The 20,477-nt window shown below is 33.9% G+C and overlaps 4 protein-coding genes across 7 annotated transcripts in view; 2 read left to right on the plus strand and 2 right to left on the minus strand.

Annotated features, from left to right (window-relative positions):
• Positions 1–13,287, plus strand: part of LOC119632556 (putative uncharacterized protein DDB_G0282129) — a 21,784-nt gene extending 8,497 nt beyond the window's left edge. For 3 of the 4 annotated variants that reach the window (XM_038025512.1, XM_038025513.1, XM_038025514.1), the window contains exons 3-13: positions 7,606–7,681; positions 7,771–7,854; positions 8,058–8,119; positions 8,201–8,398; positions 8,488–8,553; positions 8,632–8,835; positions 8,921–9,122; positions 9,535–9,974; positions 10,060–10,254; positions 10,323–10,504; positions 10,791–13,287. In XM_038025512.1, the coding sequence (XP_037881440.1) occupies positions 7,606–7,681; positions 7,771–7,854; positions 8,058–8,119; positions 8,201–8,398; positions 8,488–8,553; positions 8,632–8,835; positions 8,921–9,122; positions 9,535–9,974; positions 10,060–10,254; positions 10,323–10,504; positions 10,791–12,447 (3,366 nt within the window). In that variant the 3' untranslated portion in view covers positions 12,448–13,287. The remainder of the gene's footprint in view (positions 1–7,605; positions 7,682–7,770; positions 7,855–8,057; positions 8,120–8,200; positions 8,399–8,487; positions 8,554–8,631; positions 8,836–8,920; positions 9,123–9,534; positions 9,975–10,059; positions 10,255–10,322; positions 10,505–10,790) is intronic. The other variant, XM_038025515.1, reaches the window with a different exon arrangement.
• An 898-nt stretch (positions 13,288–14,185) lies between these two features.
• Positions 14,186–16,040, minus strand: LOC119632558 (putative Dol-P-Glc:Glc(2)Man(9)GlcNAc(2)-PP-Dol alpha-1,2-glucosyltransferase). Its single transcript, XM_038025516.1, has 5 exons — positions 15,809–16,040; positions 15,409–15,742; positions 15,192–15,334; positions 14,947–15,123; positions 14,186–14,872 (listed from the first exon to the last, which is right to left on the minus strand). The coding sequence occupies exons 1-5, from the start codon at positions 15,962–15,964 to the stop codon at positions 14,321–14,323; spliced, it is 1,362 nt and encodes a 453-aa protein (XP_037881444.1). The 5' UTR covers positions 15,965–16,040; the 3' UTR covers positions 14,186–14,320.
• Positions 16,041–17,205: 1,165 nt separating this feature from the next.
• Positions 17,206–18,230, minus strand: LOC119632265 (proteasome inhibitor PI31 subunit-like). Its single transcript, XM_038025088.1, has 4 exons — positions 18,078–18,230; positions 17,720–18,016; positions 17,560–17,669; positions 17,206–17,470 (listed from the first exon to the last, which is right to left on the minus strand). Exons 1-4 carry the CDS (start codon positions 18,228–18,230, stop codon positions 17,206–17,208), a joined length of 825 nt encoding a protein of 274 aa, XP_037881016.1.
• Positions 18,231–18,994: 764 nt separating this feature from the next.
• On the plus strand, positions 18,995–20,019 carry LOC119632272 (proteasome inhibitor PI31 subunit-like). The gene is made up of 4 exons (XM_038025096.1): positions 18,995–19,147; positions 19,209–19,505; positions 19,556–19,665; positions 19,755–20,019. Exons 1-4 carry the CDS (start codon positions 18,995–18,997, stop codon positions 20,017–20,019), a joined length of 825 nt encoding a protein of 274 aa, XP_037881024.1.
• The last annotated feature ends 458 nt before the right edge of the window (positions 20,020–20,477 follow it).

Here is a 20,477-nt window from a genome sequence, read left to right on the forward strand (position 1 = left end):
AAAAAAAAAAAAAAAAAAAAAAAAGAAGAAAGAAAAAAAAAAAACTTCTTTTGCTGTTATTATAGTTGTTGTAGCCGCTGCAATATTATTGCCTTGCTCGCCTCTATACTTCTTATTGTATTATGTTACGGTTCGCTCTTTTGGTTACGCTTTGCATTTCCCTTGGATGCAGACCTACCTAGTCATGTGTGCGTTCGTGTTAGTGTAGTCGTGCAAAACTAGGCTAATAGCTGTTATCTATCTACACATATACATACCTACATTAGGGAGCTTTTTATATATATATATATATATATATATATATATATATATTCTTATTATTCTTTCTCTTGCTTCTTTCCCTCTTTCTTTAGGTATGTACTATGAGGGAAGCCCTACACGTACGAGTTGCGTTAAAGCCGGTTTCTGTTTTATATGTTTGCATTTCATTTCAGTTAACATCTTCTTGACATATAAAATGCGGTCATAAACATAGTGTTGCTGGCGATTGCTTGATTGTTTGCATGTTATAGTTGTTGCTATTTCTATATATGGTCTGTTAGCGGTTATAAGCGGTCATTGTTTGATTTGCTATATTAAAAACTAGGGAAGAAAGACAGACAAACTAACAACAATAATAGCAACAAAATTTTACGATTCAGTGATTTTCGATAAAAATTCCTTATGATTATTGTTGAGTAAATTGTTGTTACTATTTTTGGAATGCTTCTAGAAGTGACAACACCTCCCCATCCCCTAACGCCCCGCGCCCTACCTCCACCTTTTAAGCACTAATATAAATGCGTTTCTAAATAATAGAATTCAGTTTTTTTAATTACAATCAACTTACAATATATTATAGGTTATATATATATGTTAATATTTTTGATCAAAATAAGACCGATTTAGTTTTGCCTTTTTACCAATCTGCTTATTTGCCTATTTGTCCATATGTCCATCTGTCCGCTATTGATGACAATTTGAAATTCGCGTCACGCATGAGAACAATAGCTAAGAAAACACAACAACAACAACAACAACAACAATAACAAAGAAAAATATTAAACGATCTTTCGATAAATTGTCAATTGTATAGTTAGCATTCAAAGCGACATCAACGATATTAGCTTACAGCAACCAACTGTATGTAAGTGCAGAATTAGGATATTGAGAATGCGTGCATATTTTGCATACCTTTATCCTACGAGTCGCGTGTGTATATCAAATGTTTTTCTAAACAAAAAATATGTCTCTATAATTGCTCAAGACCAACAGCGTCAACAAAAGTGACAATAATATCAACAGCAATAACGATGGCAATGACAATAACATGTCAAAACGACAACAGTTCTTGCGAACAGTCACTTGGCGCTTTTATGTTTCCCTTCGCATCAGCAGATCCTAGTCCTGTCTAACTAATTTGCAGCGTCAGCTGATTGCGACCGGGCTGCATATGATGAGTAATTGATTGGAAAAGATCTAACTTACGCTTCCAGACACGAACAGCTCGACTTAACGTGCTATACGTACGCACGCGTAAGTTTTGGTGAAAACAATGATCTTCACCGTTTCCACTTTCCTGACTAACGTATAACTTCCAATTCCACATTAAACAAAACCCCTTGTTACATAGATATGCGCGTACGTGTATGCAATGGCATTGTGCTCCGGTGTCAGCAGGACGGCGAACTTACTCATGTATGTATAAAATTCATTATCACGACTTCCATGTGATATTTCGAATGCCTTTATAGAAGCCCAAACACGGACAAGTTGGTTTCCTTCCTCTTACTTTGTAATTGCTTTGTAATTCCTGCTGACGAGTTCAGCGTCCATAATAAGTTTTATCTTTGCTATTCGACCCTTAAAATTCAAAAAGGATGCGGCGTGGAGGTTAAGACTAAGGCTTGAAACTATTTAACGTAGCTTCTAAATGCATATGTCAAAATATATTCCAAGCGTTAATGAAGTATATCACAACACACTGGATATTTCTAGAAAGGTCCATGTACCTTTCAGTAGCTCGGATCGCCGTAGTCCTTCTACATTCTTTTCGCATACTAATCTTCGCTGCGTTTCTTCGCCAGCTGTCAAACTTTCTATTTTGCAAATGTGATAAGGCAAATAGGCGAGATCTCACTTTTGCTTTAAACTCGAGCCGAAACACTAGAAACTCTATTAATTAATGCGGCTGCAGAAATGTCACAAAACATTATCATCTAGAGAATCCGATCTCTGGATGTATTGAAAAAGACTTTGATTAAATACAAAGACACGACGCAGTCAGATTTGCAAGGAATCTAGTCAGGGTATTCTAGGGATAGTTTCTGTGTTAACTCACCGAAACGCGGAACCGAGTTGTTCGTCATTTTTTAGCGAAAGTAATGTCGTTTTGCCGGATTCGCCGCAATCCTTTTGTCCCCAAGCTGATTGTATAATCACTTCCAAGTCCCACATACACAAATAATAGTTGCTTCTATTATCGTAACCATGGGTATAGAAACCAATTTTATCCAAATTTGATACAATAAATATTTAATGTAAATTAATTCACTTTTGCTCATTAATTTTAGCTTAGGATGCTATACAATGCTCTCTTTTTTATAAGAATATTTATATGATGAAATGGCTATCAAAAATTTAAATTTCGTGCATTCATTTAGTGTTCCAAACCATTATTTCCCGAGAATAATTTTTTCATTATATTAAATATGTTTTTATATATAATAACTTTTTAAACGAACAGCGTCATATGTGAAGTAGTTAGAGAAATGGTGCGATCTAATGCGTACGATTTTCAAATTTAGTTCGTCCTTGAGTTGAAAGTGGGTGTGAGTGCAATTATTTCCATCAAAATTTTTCTCGAAAATTGCGATATACTCATAAATAGACATACAACTGTACATAGAATGGATTTGCAAACCAAATCTAAATCCATTCATGTCATGAAAATTGGGGTTTCCCTCAATTCATTCTTGATCTTGCATATATCGGCAAAACTTAATACGCCCCTATATGTGTAAATAGTATAAGGTCTATTAAAATAGATGAATCGAGGTTACTTTTACAACGAGTTTTAAATTGTGTTAGGAAATAATTCCAACCCTATTTCAGTGTATTATTGATCTTTTTGATATCGTTTCTAATGCCTAGAAATGCTTAGAAGAAACGGCTCAGATTCTTCTAATACCCCCTTTGTACCTTTTATATTCCCTATCATCTGTGATGGAAGGATATAAGTAAGTTAGTGGAGATGAACCTAACTTTCCCACAAAAATATACACGACTAAAAGACGGATATACGAATTTCGGAATCGAAAAATCGAAAAAAATGATTTTGAATCGATCTACACTTGTTTGCTTATCTTTCCGTCTTAGATTCCTGTTTTCAGACTACAAGCCGCGAGGCCGACATATTTTAATCTAAGGACGAACGGTATTCGAAATGGTTCGGATCAGATCGCTTTTTCGACCACTTCCCATATACCGTCTTATTTCGAAAAACCTGTGTGTTGGCAGAAGTGGTGCAGGTAGGGTATTTAATGATAAGCAATTCAAATTGAATTAAAGCAAATTCCAATGATATTCGGCAAGTAAAAATGAAATGTGACTGGAAACGTTCAAAATTTCAGATTGATGCACTTCTGCACTCTTTTTATGCGTGCAATTAATTATACACACGTCTCCTTAAATTAGATTCAAATTAGAATCAAAAATACTTTAAATCGCAGTCACATTCACAATTTTTAAATGGATTATGGTATTTTATAATAGAATGCATTGGCAATTTTCTATTTAGTTGTCAGGAAGAGTATTCAGTTCAATCTATAACATAACACGTACAGACTTTATATACGCGATCTTATTCGGACAATTAAGTGACATAAATGAAACGAATATGCATTTTTTTCTCAGGGAATATACAGTCGTTTTATAGGCAATTTCAATAATCCAGATCAGCAATTGGTTTGAGGATATACACTGCCGAACGTATACACTCCCAGTACGTTTGGCGGATCAATCTTAAAAATATACATAAACTCTTTGTAACTTCGACTGCAGTAATAAAATAAATGACATAATCTTCTGAGGCTTAATATTTTCAAAATCGATATATTTTTCGGTTAACAAAAAGTTACTGCGATATATTCGATGGAACATTTTCTTGCTTCGAATTTTCCTCGCTACGTAGGCAATGATTAGAAATATTCCCTTAAAACGTGTACGCAAACTTTTATCATTCATTGCATATTCAAATATCTAACTCACATTACTTTATAACTACATTTTGAATTAATAATGGTAAGTAGACTTCCATTGGTGGATATTTTAGCCTTTAGCAAAGCCGGTCTTTGTGTCAGACAAAAGAACTTTTGGATAGTGTTACTGAAATCTATCATATTGAAGTAGCTATTATGAGCTTCTACTACCGGGCGAAACTGTTAATAATGACATTATCAACAACAGCTAATTAACTGGAGCTACTCTTTAATAATAGGAAGAGCGAAACGTGCGGTAACATTATTTAATGATAGCGTGCTACAAATATTGTTACCAAGCAGTGCAAAGTCCTTACGTAACGAGATGTTTATTATTATTATCACTTATTCTTATGCGTCGTACCAGCAATTTTCCGAATACAAGAATGACAAGAACGAAGTAAGGAAGTTATATTCAGTTGCGGCCGAATCTTTCATACCCAACAACTTTTCTTAAAAAAAAAAATAAATAAATAACACACACAACAAATAAAATTTCAATTCTCGATGATATTGAATGGATTTGACCGGTTTCTTGTTATTCTTATACAAATAAACCTAAATTTTTTTATCCGATTTTTTTTACACGATACAGTCAAACCTGTTTTTGTGCGGTAGATAGGGACCGCAGAAAAAAAACCGCACAAAAAAAAAATATTCAATAAGTTCATAAATAGCTATAAGAAATAATTTTTCACAGCATATTAAATAAAATTTTTTTTATGCGGTAGAGAGGGACCGCTTAAAAAAAGTCTCACTTAGAAAATATGTCAAAGCTTCACGAAATAGCAAGAAAGTGCTTTCCAAACAAAATAAATAATTAAATTACACATTGAAACATTTAAAAAAATTTTAATTTCTAATTTTAAACAAGGCTGAAATTGGCTGATGCAATATATGCATAAGAACATTGAGCATGCCTAATGAAATAGGCTGATGCAATAGGTATGAAAATGGCTGTTGCAATGTGTACATACGCACTGATAGCAAAGAAAAGTGAGCCAACACAGTTCAGATTGACCTAACCTCTCGGCGAAATCAATGTGTCGATATTGATATACCGCACAAAAAAAGAATCGCACAAAAAGAATCGCACAAAAAAAAGCGCATAAAAAAAGACCGCACAAAAACAGGTTTGAGTGTATTTGATTTAGCACGAGTTAAAAAGAAAAAATTCTCTTTTCACGCGATATGTTTTCATTTAACGCGATTCTAAATATTCTATGAATTTTGTTTACGAATATTTTCATTCTCACTGCTCACAGACACACATTGTAATTTCGCGCTAACAAATTTTTAACAAATTCAATTAAAGTATAATTTATTTTTTAAAATATATTTAATGTGTAAGCACGAAAAAAATTCTTAAGTGAACTGTAACGACAATTTTTGAATTACTACCATTTTTCCATTTAGCGAATATATTTTTTTGCATGATATTTTACACGACTTTTTTTACACGAATTTTTTGGAAACGTATCTATCGCGTAAAAAGAAATCAGATGTACTATGGAATCATCCAAAAACGACACCCTCTAATGAAAAATTTTCAAAGAAAAACTATTCGGACACGGCAGAGCATTTTTATGGTCCTGCGATTTACTAACTAACAGTGAAAATGAATAGAAAAAATTTTTTATGATAAAAAAACTTTTCGCAGGTAACTTCTCCGGGTATTATTACTCTGTGAGCGTTTTTGCGTATTTGCGCATCACAAAAAAATTATGGAAGAAGGCTAACCTTTTACAGTGCTATTAGCTGTGTAAACGCCTTCTGCTGTTAAATTTAACTAATTCATTAATAGAGAGCTACGTAACCAGCTGCGAATTTTATATTCAAGTCATAATGAAGGAAAATGTCTCTTGTAACCTCTCAATATCTTGTTCTTCTCGTGTTTGTACCCATCACTGAAGAATGAAAGGTATATTCATTTTGTCACTCAAAACAATTGCAACGCCCAAAAGGAAGAATCAGAGACCCCTCACAGTGCATATATTTTTGATCAGCATCGAATTCTGAATCGATTTAAGCATGTCCGTCTATCCATCCGGATGTCTCCTTGTTTCTTCTTCTTTCTCCTCTTCTTAATCCATAAAGCCTTGTTGATGCTCTTCCGCTCAACAATTGCCATACTTCAGCCTCAATTAAATAATAAAATCCGCCTGAGTGGCCGAAGGCGAGGAATCTCGACTAGCAACCCAATGGCCGTGGGTTCGATTCTCAAGTGCGTTAGAATTTTTAATAAAAGCCGATAGCCTTAGATGCTAGGGCTTTTAAGACTTTAGTCTTAGAATTTATTTCTCTGGGGAAATTAATAATAATAATAATAATAGATAATAAAACTAATGTTTCAAATCATATTTCATTTCAATGAATTATCTGAATACTCTTTTCGATACAGTTATTTTTATGACAGGTAAATATCGCTCGGGAGGTAAAAAGAAAAATTGTTGACCTTTTCACCAGATAACTGGACTTGAATTTTCCCAATGCGAAACCTATCAAGTTATACTATAGTGCATGTGGACTGGCGACTATAGACCTAAGAATTGCAATTGCGTCAATTGACGCGATAACGTTTCGTGAGATAGTGGAAAATAGCAGCACGCAAATAATTTGCTCGTTTATCATTGAAAACTGTCGATATTAGATGCGCAAAGCGCTCTGCTTGTTCGATTGTTAGCAAACTCAATGAAATTTCTCAAAACCTTAAGAAAGACCGATTCATGTCGTCATATGACATGACATTGCTACGGAAGTAAAAGTTAATCAAAAACATTTTTGAACTGCTTCCATAATACAGTTGAATACAATAAAAATCCCGATAAGATTGTGTTTCCATCCGCCAGTCATTGCTGAAGCGAAACGAAACCACTTTTGACGAGATCAACGATCGCTTCACTCAACAATACCCGAGCATATAAAATGCTCTTAATGTCCCAAAGCTAGGGTCAAACGACGCCCCGACCTCCAAAAAGATCATTATGTTGTTGTTTTTCGACTAAAAATCTCAGCAATTCTGCAGTGATGGTGCAATGAGTTTGCCAAAAAAAATTGCAAACGCTTCTCAATCAAAATCACTCATATTCGATATAGTAAAGTTTCCTCGGAGCCTTTAAGACTTGCACCCTTTTTATATTATGACTAATCGGTTAGGGGGTATTCACCATTCATGTAACATGTTAACGATTGGTCAGCGGATTGTATTTTGCTTTTTTCGCCTGTGATCTGCAGACCATAAGCTGAACAACAATGTTCAGCGGATGCAAACTCTTTGTTATTTAATTAATCATATTAAATTTTTTAATTGCTTTTTTTTGACACTGAATTCTGAATTCCTAAAGACTATTGCTTTTCTTTTTTCCAGAATATTTTAGAGAAATTTAATCCGGGAGCTAGACAATTAATAACGGCCGGTAAGGGTTACTTGAAATCTCTTCACGGTAAGTCCTTATAAGTTTATGTATTTAAAAAAAAAAAAAAAAAAAAAAAACCACTTTAAATATTACTTTCGAAATTATTTTTAATGCAGGTGCAGCTACAGCGGCGCGTTTATTTAATGAAGCTTTAGCTAAAATTGCTATGAATGCGCAACACAGTGGAACCAACGATATTGGTAATAGAAAAGATTTTATTTAATATAGAAGAGAGGAAAAGAAAATGAAAAAAAAAGTGAAAAAAAAAAAAACACAAAAACAAATACCATTTATTCGCCTACTTATCAGCTTATATCTGCGCACATAATTATTTTAATATTAACTTAATTACGTATTTTTGTAATTTGTTGATGTTTTGTTTTCATTAATTTATTTTTCAAAGGAGTGGCTTTATTGAATGTTGTTAGTGTTTATAAAGAAATACAAGAGCAACAAATGAATATTGTAAGTAATTAATTAATAAAATTAATTCATTTTTATTTTTTTATAATTTAAAATAATTAATTAAATTAATTATTTATACAGTTAAAAGCATTCTATGTGGATCTGTTAGTGCCATTAGAAACGAATTTAGAGAAGGATACCAAAGTGGTGCAACATGAGCAAAAGAAATTCTTGCAACAGCATAAGGTGCGCATGGAAAGCTATCAAAAGGCCATGTCAACTATGAAAAAACAACGCAAGAAAAAATCCAGTCCAGAAAATACAGAAAAAGAATTAAGGGTAACATCATCTCATCCCACATGAACTAATTTAACTTAACCTAAATATTATTTATGATCTCCTTCCTCTTCATTTATTATTCGCATTAGAATTTGCAATTATTGGAAGACCAAAAGAAGAAATTGGATGCTTTCTGCGAACAAAGTTATAAAAACGTATGTATCCTATCCGTCCCTCCTTTTTTTTTTTTTGACATAATTATTTATTGTTTTCTATTATCTTGCCTTACGTAGGCCTTGCAACAAGAACGTCGTCGTTATGGTTTTGTATTGGAACGTCAATGTTCGATAGCGAAACACTGGATGGCTTATCATACCACTGGCAAATCCATAATTGATAATAATTTAGAAAATTGGCAGGAAATTGCTGCTTCGCGTGAGATTCTACCTGCTTCTGTCTATGACGGTAATGGCATGCAGCTAGGCAACAAACGTTTGGTAAGTGCTAGCTTCAAAGATATGCTTCTTCTTCGTGTAACTTATTAAAATTATATAATATTAAATTAAAATCGACGTTACATAGGAGCGCCTTAAAGATTCAGAAGATTTTCATGGCAATGCTGCCACATCTAATCAATTGAAAAAATCGCGAAGCATTGACGCACCGTACGGTGATATGCGTACAATGCATGAGGCGAACATATCTTATACACAAAATTCACTGCCACGCGCCAAATCTGATTTCAATTTGAGCAGCTCTATTGTGCCAACAACATCCATGACTGGTAAGTTACCCAACTTATTCTATAACGTAACTATAAAGCATTTACAAACGCGCCGATCGACTTATCGACAATTGAACTATTAATAATAAAAATATATAGGGTAATGAATTGGTAGGAAATTTGTACAGTTTCGCCCTCTCTCGCCACATCTCTTTCTGTTTCGAGCTTCGTTCCCTTCTTACTTGTCAGTTATAGGTAAAGAGCGGAGAAATCGAAACAGAAAGAGAAGGAGGAGGAGCGAGAGAAACTGCATTCGAAAGATGAGTACTCTAAAACAGGTAAGTTCATCTGCCTTGGCGACTTAATTATTAAAATTAGTGCATTTTTACTTAATTTTTCTCCCTCTTATTAAGCTCTCTCTCCCTCTCTCTCTCTCTCTCTCTATCTCTATCAATCTATCTTTACCTTTCAGTAAGCGATCACGATGGCGGTCACTGGGATCAGCGTCCCGTGGTCAAAGCCTTGTATGCCTATATGCCATCCGGGGAAAATCAATTACTTTTGGAAGAGGGCGATCGTATAGCACTGGTAGGTGGCAAAGCCAAAGGTTGGCAATTTGGCGAAAATTTGCGTACACAAATGTTTGGCTGGTTCCCAGTTTCTTACACTAACACCGAATTAATGAATGATAATAAATCAATGAAATCGGAACGTCATCATGAACGTTACGATAATGTCCATTACGAGCGTAATGGCTCAAGTATACGTTCAAGCTACCAAGAACATCAATATCGAGATACAGAGCATCATCATGACAACGGCATAGACAATGATGTATCTTATAGAAGGGATAGAGCAGACGAGACATCGCCTACACGTATGTTTGGTGATACCTATCGTCAACAGAAGAAAGTGAGTGAGCAATTATTTCAATATTATTAAATTTAATAAACTCATCGCGAATTGATTTTATTTTTTATTATTCTTCTGCACTTAGTATCGTCCCCCTACCACTGGCAATAATCCGAGACCAGGACCTCCGCCTACTCTTCCAGCGCCAGTGCCTTCTGCTCAGAATTCAACACGTATGTTAAATTCTTCCCAGAGTTTCTGTGCGTCAAACGGAGCCAATTCTGCCATTGAAAGACGTAAGCAAAAAATACAAAATGGCCAACAGCAGGGACCTTCACATGTGAGTTATGGGGTTCAAGATTAAAAGAACCCTCCTTTTAAAAGATAAATATTGTTTTTTTATTAAAGAATCGTTTATTTCTGACGCGTCAACAGACAAATATGAATCAAATGAAGTCCTCTACTGGCGCCACTGCGGCTAAAACATCATTGCATAGCAGCAACGATAGTGGTTTCGCTAATGAGCCGCCACCACAACCTGAAATCGATTATTCGGACGATGAGCAGCCAAGCAGCCGTGTACCAATACGGTAAGTCTCAGAAGAGAATATGAAACTGAAACGCTGGAAGAGGATCTCCCCTTGTATTGACTTACCGATCGATTTTCATTCAGATCCACTGAGTTCATTTTATGTGATTAACGTTTTGTTCAAATTTTCTTTTTATGTTTTTTTTTCATTATTTTTTTGCTTTAACTTTATTTTCATATACTTTACATATTCATGGCATCACCACTTCTTTGTCCCTAACCTATCCTTGCGTATATAAATGCTAAACATCACAACTCAAACTTTAACCTAAACGTTACGTCAGTAGACGTAGAGCCGATACCACTACCAGTCATGCTGCAAATCGTGAAATTGCTTCTTGGACATTAAGCCGTAATTTCCGCAGCAGCATTGACAGTCAAATTGATGACAACAAAAGCTTTAAGACCTTGAATCGCGGCAGTAACAGAAAAATGATGAAATATGATTTAATAGCTAGTGATGACGAGCTATTACAGGCTTCGAGCAGTGGAGGTATAAAACGTACAAAGTCATTTTGGAAATTTGGCGGTGGTCGTGGTGATGACATTTTGGCCGGCATGTCTTTATGGCAGCATCGTGATTTAGTCACTGCCCGCAACGTAGAAGAGTTACGTGATGAAGGCTATCGCACGACTAGCAGTAAAATGGAAAGTGAACGTGAAATGGACAAAACGGACACGCTGACCAAAAGTAATTCAATACTGTCGAGCCCGTCCCAAGAGAACCAGCCGCAGAGAAAGGACAGCATTACCAGTTTAGAAATGTATGATGATGAGGAAAATATTTACGGTATGACGCCAATGTCTAGGGAGCCAGTAATAGTGCAGCACGCGAGAAATTCAACGGGATTTACGCCCAAGTCGCGTATGAAAATTATGAAAACGATTGAGATTGATATAGAAAATCCAGCCGAGAATGAACGTTTGAGTACTTTAAAAAGGGGACAAAAAGCAGACTACCGTGAAAATAATATGATGCATGATCAGCAGCAACAACAACAACAACAGCAGCAGCAGCAGCAGCAACAACTTCAATACAAGCAATCACACTTAAATAACAGAAATTCGATTATGGAAAATAAATCGAAACAAAATTCTCGATTGAATCTCGGGAATCATAAGAAATCGTACGATATGAAAAGCACACAACATCATACGAACGGCAACAATCAGGTTAGGCAAGGGCTTGTCTCATCACAAAATCGACATAAATCGGAAGAAGCGTTCCCTTCTACAGAAAGTGAGGCAGGTGAAAGTGAATTAGATAATGGCACCTTAAAAATGAGTGATGTTAATAATTTCTTTGATAATAACGGAACGGGAGAAGGAATTATAATGAAAACGGTTAAAAGAAAGGATATTTTGAAACAATACTATACAAGTGAAGAGGAATCAGATGAACCGGATATCAAATCCACAAGTTCCGATCCCTATGATTGTATAGTAATTAATGATCATTTGGTGCGTAAGGATGAAAAACACCGAAGAGCTTTGCAAATGCAGGAACATCAAATGGAATTTCAAACGTTTCGGGCGACAACTTCGACTACCACTTCCACTACCGCCACAGCGGCCAATTCAAATGCCAAGCAAAAACAAAAATTACATCACGGTGATGGTGAAAGAAACCGTTCAGTACATAAACAAATGTACGATCAACAAGATCAAGAACGTTATAATAATACTTTAACAAGGCAAGGTAGTAATATAATAACTACACCAACGGCCACGATATTGCCTCGAACAAGACTTATGAAGTCAAGTGCTAGTATGACACTGGAAAGATCATCCAATAATCTGACGCAAAGTCAATCGAAAATCAATAATATTAATGGAAACAATAAAAGGGATGAACATTACGGTAAAACATATGGGCCATGGTATGATTTCTGGGATCAACAAGATAATATACCACAAAATCAAAAGACGAACAAAATGAAGTAAAAAAAAAAAAAAAAAACAGAAATTGAATAAACCATAATTTGTAAAGTCTATTACTGCGGCAGAAGTAAAACCTTTTCTCTTTGTTGCGTTTAAATTGCTACATAATTAATCAGTCGATTCTATGTACATACATATATTGTAGAAAACTTTCCGTTTAAGTTTATATGGTATGCGTTTCCATATATGTATTGTATTCCAAATTTTGAAGAATTGCATTTGACTCACACATCTGACAGGCCGATGAAAGACATAATGTAAGAATAGAAAAAAAAAAAAAACGAGCAACTAAAGCGTATACAAAATTGGTTTCAATTAAACTAAACGCCATAATGAATTATAAAGTCCACGGAATATTTATATGTATATATATATATATGTATAGCTTAAGGCAGTCTGCTAGCGTAGCTGTTCTATTCAATCTATAACAGTCTACGCATTGATGTACTCATATGGCCAATAAATATATACTCTTCTTCAAAATGCGTACTCAATTCTTAAATAGATTTGCAATGAAATTGCTGCCTGCTATCACGCCCTCTATAGCGTTTTCTTTCCCTTTTTTGGCAGAATCTACATGTATATAAGGTTTATGTGCTCAGACGCATATGCTTTCATTAATAATACGTTCGGACATTCAAGAGGAGTGGAAGGGCGACAATTCCCGACTTTGCATTAGATTCTTTACAAAACTTTTCCGAAGAATTTGAGAGGGGGGACGTAAAAAAAATCAAAATTCTCTTCACTCAAGAGACGGATTGAAAAATTTAATAACTTTAACTCTATATAAATCGTTAATCTACCTTTGTACTTTCCCAGTTTTGTCATCAACTTTGTATAGCAGAAAAATACAACGAAGCCATAATCGGGCGGACAAATTTTTGTGTAGAAATTTTTTGTCAAAAATTCCAAATGATAAAAGCTTTTCAGATTGAGAGTCCTATGCTCAGCTATGAGTTCATGCCATACATACGTTGAAACGGAAAGAGTAAGTCGTTTTGGGTAAAATATATCTTAAGTGTTAAGTTTTTATATATACTTTCGCTTTTTTTTTAAGGTTGTATTGATTTCTATAACTGTTTAATTATATATGTTTATAATCATCCTTCATATCGTTCATTAAATTTTTAAAGAAAGCGAAATATTTTGAAACTTTTTGTTGTAGTGCCTCTGTTTTTTTTTTTTGGAAAGTTGTTTAGTAAAAGATACCATAGATTTAAATTTTTATTTTTGCTTTTCTTTCGTTTTCACATTTATTTATATTAGCAAGGATGGTGCATATAATAAAAGTTAATGTAGTTTTTTTCAAAGCCCTAAATTTTCTTGTTTTTACCCATTATATTGTTGTTTGTATTCAGCTATTATTATGTTTCGTTGTAGTCCTTTTCTGGCGCCATTGAAAATGTAACAAAAAAGAAAACATTATAATGCACTTATCAAATGATAAGCAATATAATTTTTTTCACAGAGCTTCGCAGTTTGCCACTGTGAAATTGCGTCATACTACCACAAACGACCGTTCGGCTCCAATGATTTATAGAAGTATAAATAAATAAAAATATTTTATCCTTTCTCTACTCGACGCTCGTCAATGTAATGGCGTTAAATTACATATACGATATTCATTTAAAAAAAAAAAATGTATGCATTTTGTTTTCTTCATTAATAAAAATTTTAATTATTAAGTGTAAATTACTATTAATTTTACTCTATTCATGTTTGAAAGTCTATCAATAAAATCGTAAGAAATCTCGAGACAGATTTCACTTTTATTTATCTCATTTTCGTATAAAATCATTAATTGTATATGAATACATCTGAACAAATAGTAAGTATACATTTCAATTTCATAGATGCGCGGAACAAATCTTGAATCTTACCATATAATTCTTTGCGGTTCTTTATAATCTTTCCATCTGATTTCTTTAGTGAAAAATATGTAAAATGTTAAAGCATTTATTGCCACATATATACTCAGTTCTAACCACTGAGGTATACGACTTCTAATATTTGGTTTGATATGCAAACGAAACAATACAAACGGTATAAGGAAATAACGTACTTCCAGCAGACGTTGGAAGCACAACGACAAAAATACAGCAACGTAAAACATTATTGTGAAATTTCTATTTAAATGCTCTATACTTTGGTAAATGATAGTTAAACATATCACATAGATTGGACACATCGCATATTTGAACCAAATGTAACGGCCATAAAAACGTTGCCATATATAGAATGTGTAATGACGATTGTCAGCTAATAAATACGGATGGACCAAAGTGTTATATTTGATAATAATAAGTGAAATGATCAAAAGGCAAACAAAGGTAAGCTTGCGATGTAAAATGGTACGTAAAGCTATTTCTATTCTTTGTGAAGTATTCGTTATGGCGAAGATGCAGGTAAATGTAGCAAAATAGAAAAGCTGAAAATGAAAAAAAATAAAAAAATAACAATTCAATTTAGACGAATTACTCAATATTTTTTTTTTTTAGTTACTTGTGGTATATGCAAAGCAGCAACATGAGCCCTTTTATCGCCCAAGACAATGGATTTATTCAAAAACACGAAACCCACAAATGGTAAAATAATTATTATATAAAAAGAGCACTGCTTTAATACATCCCAAACGCATTTGAAGAATAATTTAAAATTCTTAAATAGCTCCAACCATAGCTAAATAAACAATGCATTATTGTTGAATAAGTTTAAAACCATTATTTCTTTAAAAAAATTTATCTTACTTTTGCCTGTAAAATGTTAACAGAACGTCTTGGTATTTTTTTAAAGCAAGCATAATCACTGACAATAATATCCAAAGCTGTACAAGCACAGGCCATTCCCACCCATATCACATTAGTTTGCCTCAGTAGAACACTAGCAGCCGCTAAAATTGTAAAAAGCTCAGGAAGTTTCCTATTAAACTTCATATCATTTGTTTCAAGTAAGTGTCAGACTTACCAAAAACAGCAGCTTGCAAATGGTTCTCTTTTTGCCAGTACAGATAAAATACCAAGACCATGGTTAACGACAGTGTATCGGTATAGTATAAATGACTGAAAAAATATAACGGTGGCAATGCAGCGATGGTAAAAGCCTCTAAGGCAGCCATTGTGTTATTGCCTATTCTAAATTTCTCCAGTTGCGACCTTCTAATCATATAAAATAGGATAACATTCACCGCGGCAGCCACCAAAGAGATTAAACGTAATCCGAGCACAGAGCAAAAATTGAATGGATATAAAATCAACGAAAACAAGTATAATCCAGGGAATGTTGTGATTTTATTATCCCACTACAAGCGAGAGACACATTATATAGATTTAATTTTATAAATGGATACGTTAACAAATTTACATACGACATCAAAACGCTTGTTACAGAAATGTAAGCCTTGCTTCAAATGAAATTCCTCATCGATAACCATTTGTGTGGTGCCATATACACGAACGAACAATGGTAACGAGTAGATTAGGAATAGAAGGCATAATGTTAGAGACCATAGAAAATCGTTCATTGCGCCTAGCAATTTCTTATTCTATTTGATTAACTATAGAAACACAAAAAACTTTTGTTTTTTCTTGGCCCTTAACTACAAATGGCAATGTTGCGGAATTCTTCTTCTATGATTCGAACATTCACCCTTAATTACCGTTTACTTATTTTTTTTTTTTTATCTTCTTCTTCTAAGAAGTCAGTAAATCATGAATGGATAGCTCATGTGTTAACTAATAAAGTTACCAATTAGTTTTGGTCGCAGTTGTTTCCTGCGTGTTCTTACGTCCGCAACGTAAATATATTGATTTCATGAAGTGCATTTTTCCCGTTTTCATTTATTTTCTTAAATCATCTTATTTTATTTTTAATATCACATATAATAATTAAATTATACATTAATAAAACTAAAACTAGAACTAAATTAAAATTGAGATACAAGGTTAGAATAAGTAACGAAGTGTGCTGTCTGTTAGATTACAATATAAGGAATCAATTGTATAGCACTAAAATAACTGTGAAAAATAGCTATGAAATCGTAAAAAATTAAATTACTAATCCAGTGTGCCTGTAATAACCGCAATGCTAAACAAAAACAGAAATTTCAAGGTAACGTTCACATCAGTACATTATTTATGCCAAACAAACAGGCAATCTATATCATCACTGATCACGCGTTAACCTAAGTCTGCGCGGAATCCAAATAAATCGAACGAACAGTCGCATTCTATAAACGAAGAATCCTTATTGTTTAGTTTTTAAATTTAACGAAATAACACCAGTACCGTCAGCAATAATTTCCTGTTGTTTTGAGTAGTAATTGTTCTTCTTTAATGCGCTTACATTGTCGTTCTTTCATCAGAAACCCATTCAAATCTGAGATAAGCATTCAAGAGAACCATAAACATAACCAACTTTTCATATATTTCAAATTTTTCTTTTTCCGTTAGAAAGGTTCGATTTGGGCTTTAATATTTGAATATTCTGAGTAACATGTAACAACAGTAATTAATGGCAACACTTTACAATTTAAATAAGAAATATCATTCGATTTGGCTTCGTTAAGGGAATCGAAATCCGCCACAAGATTTTCATCTCACATTATCTTGACGTTATGTTTAGTATTTCAAGTTTTTCTAATATTGTAACGTATTTTATTGATATAAAAAAATATAATTTATTTATTCTTTCAAGCAAATTTCTATTGAAGAAATACGGTTTTAAAATTAAGCACAGACCAATCGTATGTTTCCCCATTAGTATTTACATAAAATAATCGCCACCAAAATTAGGTGGTTGTAAATGGTCTGGATTCGGATTTGGGCGAAGGTTTCGTTCGGGTTGTGGTCCGTAGGGATCGAAACGTGGTTGCATGCCGCCACTGCTTCCAGGGCCGACGCGGAATTCGGGGTGCGAAGGGAAGGGAAATAAATTACCATGACCTCCACGTCCTAAGGGATCTAAATCGCCTCGACCCACTTCCGGGAAACCGAATGGTCGCGGCTCCACTCCAACTGGATGATATTGTCTGAGTTGATATTTTAAAGAAAGAGATGAGGAAATGGTCGAGAATACCCGATATTATTGTCCAGTCAATTGATAAAAGAATTTTCATACCCTACAGGTGGATGCATAGGCATTCCAATACGTAATGGATCCGATTGATCAGTAGTGGTTGACGTTGTATTGGTCTGTGTAGTAGTAGATTTGTTTTGGCCTTGATAAACCTTAAAATATATTTTAATTACATTTGGTAGTTCAATAAACGACAACTTACTGGTTCCAATAATTCTCTGCGGTACCTATCTGCCAGTTGAGAAGCAGAAGGTATCATCTTTGTAACGGAACCCCTAATGTCGTTCACAATCTCCTCAGGTGAGAGGCATATATTGGAAACTTTACGAGTTTTTACATTCAGCAAAGTAATAATTAACGAATCCTCAGTTCTCAAACCTAGTAAAATGTACAGTTGCTTGTCGTAAATGTAACGAAGAGCATAGTTATTCTCATCTATATTCCAATTATCCGGCAGCAATTCGGAACCTGAAACTTCTTCATCCTCCATCAAAATTTTCTACGTAAAAAAAAGAAACAATAAAAGCAGTCAAGGATAATATGGGAATACCCAAACTCACATCTTCCCCCAAACCAATGCAGCGAAATTGCGAATACTTAGTTAAAACGAAATGAGCTAAAGCAATGAGCAAGTCATCTTTTTTATTGATATCCTTCTCTATGGTTTTATACAACAAATCCCAACCGTAAAAATAATCTCCTGGATTTGACATTTCTTCTTAAAAATTGTATTGTTGTCCTTTTATGTTATACAATTTTTTGTGGAGTTCGTTCTTTTCAAACCGTCTTTTTACGTTTCTATTCTCTTTTGTATTTTGCAATCAACTGACAGCAGTTGGTTTGAAGGTTTTTTAAATAAATTTACAATTTTTTCACGGGAATTTTCAAATTTTACATTGAAGGGATGGGAAGAATTTTTTTGAAACGTATAGGAGCCGTGGACACAAAAGGTTCGATTACAAACTAATATAATTTTTTTATTTGTTCGAAGCTTATTCTCTATATTCTTACTTCAAAATATCTACAAATAGTGCTGTAGGTCCGTTTTTTAAATTTGATTTTATTCATTGAAATTTTTCCTTCATTCTGATTCTTCTCTTTTTTTTAACTTACAAAGAAAACTTCAATATCTGATTCTAAAAACTATGTTATACAAATTTAAAAACACGAAATGAGAAACTATCAGAACAATGTATTTGAAAAATTTTCGATAAATTTCTTCATTTCGATTGAAAACGAGTAAAAACGCAGGGATGTCGTAACACAAAATTATTCCCATCCCTTTAATGTAAAATTAAAAATTTGAAAATTCCCGTGAAAAAATTGTAAATTTATTTAAAAAACCTTCAAACCAACTGCTGTCAGTTGATTGCAAAATACAAAAGAGAATAGAAACGTAAAAAGACGGTTTGAAAAGAACGAACTCCACAAAAAATTGTATAACATAAAAGGACAACAATACAATTTTTAAGAAGAAATGTCAAATCCAGGAGATTATTTTTACGGTTGGGATTTGTTGTATAAAACCATAGAGAAGGATATCAATAAAAAAGATGACTTGCTCATTGCTTTAGCTCATTTCGTTTTAACTAAGTATTCGCAATTTCGCTGCATTGGTTTGGGGGAAGATGTGAGTTTGGGTATTCCCATATTATCCTTGACTGCTTTTATTGTTTCTTTTTTTTACGTAGAAAATTTTGATGGAGGATGAAGAAGTTTCAGGTTCCGAATTGCTGCCGGATAATTGGAATATAGATGAGAATAACTATGCTCTTCGTTACATTTACGACAAGCAACTGTACATTTTACTAGGTTTGAGAACTGAGGATTCTTTAATTATTACTTTGCTGAATGTAAAAACTCGTAAAGTTTCCAATATATGCCTCTCACCTGAGGAGATTGTGAACGACATTAGGGGTTCCGTTACAAAGATGATACCTTCTGCTTCTCAACTGGCAGATAGGTACCGCAGAGAATTATTGGAACCAGTAAGTTGTCGTTTATTGAACTTCCAAATGTAATTAAAATATATTTTAAGGTTTATCAAGGCCAAAACAAATCTACTACTACACAGACCAATACAACGTCAACCACTACTGATCAATCGGATCCATTACGTATTGGAATGCCTATGCATCCACCTGTAGGGTATGAAAATTCTTTTATCAATTGACTGGACAATAATATCGGGTATTCTCGACCATTTCCTCATCTCTTTCTTTAAAATATGAACTCAGACAATATCATCCAGTTGGAGTGGAGCCGCGACCATTCGGATTCCCGGAAGTGGGTCGAGGCGATTTAGATCCCTTAGGACGTGGAGGTCATGGTAATTTATTTCCCTTCCCTTCGCACCCCGAATTCCGCGTCGGCCCTGGAAGCAGTGGCGGCATGCAACCACGTTTCGATCCCTACGGACCACAACCCGAACGAAACCTTCGCCCAAATCCGAATCCAGACCATTTACAACCACCTAATTTTGGTGGCGATTATTTTATGTAAATACCAATGGGGAAACATACGATTGGTCTGTGCTTAATTTTAAAACCGTATTTCTTCAATAGAAATTTGCTTGAAAGAATAAATAAATTATATTTTTTTATATCAATAAAATACGTTACAATATTAGAAAAACTTGAAATACTAAACATAACGTCAAGATAATGTGAGATGAAGATCTTGTGGCGGATTTCGATTCCCTTAACGAAGCCAAATCGAATGATATTTCTTATTTAAATTGTAAAGTGTTGCCATTAATTACTGTTGTTACATGTTACTCAGAATATTCAAATATTAATATATAAATATTAATAAAAACAAAATATATATATATATATATATATATATAAAAAATATGAAAAGTTACTTATGACTCTTGTTCCGCATTTTGATCGGGCTTAAGGATTGTTGCAATGAAATGAAACTTTTCAATGAATTGTCGCCCGGAATCTTACGTCATT

This window comes from Glossina fuscipes, unplaced genomic scaffold, assembly GCF_014805625.2.
Source record: "Glossina fuscipes isolate IAEA_lab_2018 unplaced genomic scaffold, Yale_Gfus_2 1, whole genome shotgun sequence".
NCBI classification, from domain to species: domain Eukaryota; kingdom Metazoa; phylum Arthropoda; class Insecta; order Diptera; family Glossinidae; genus Glossina; species Glossina fuscipes.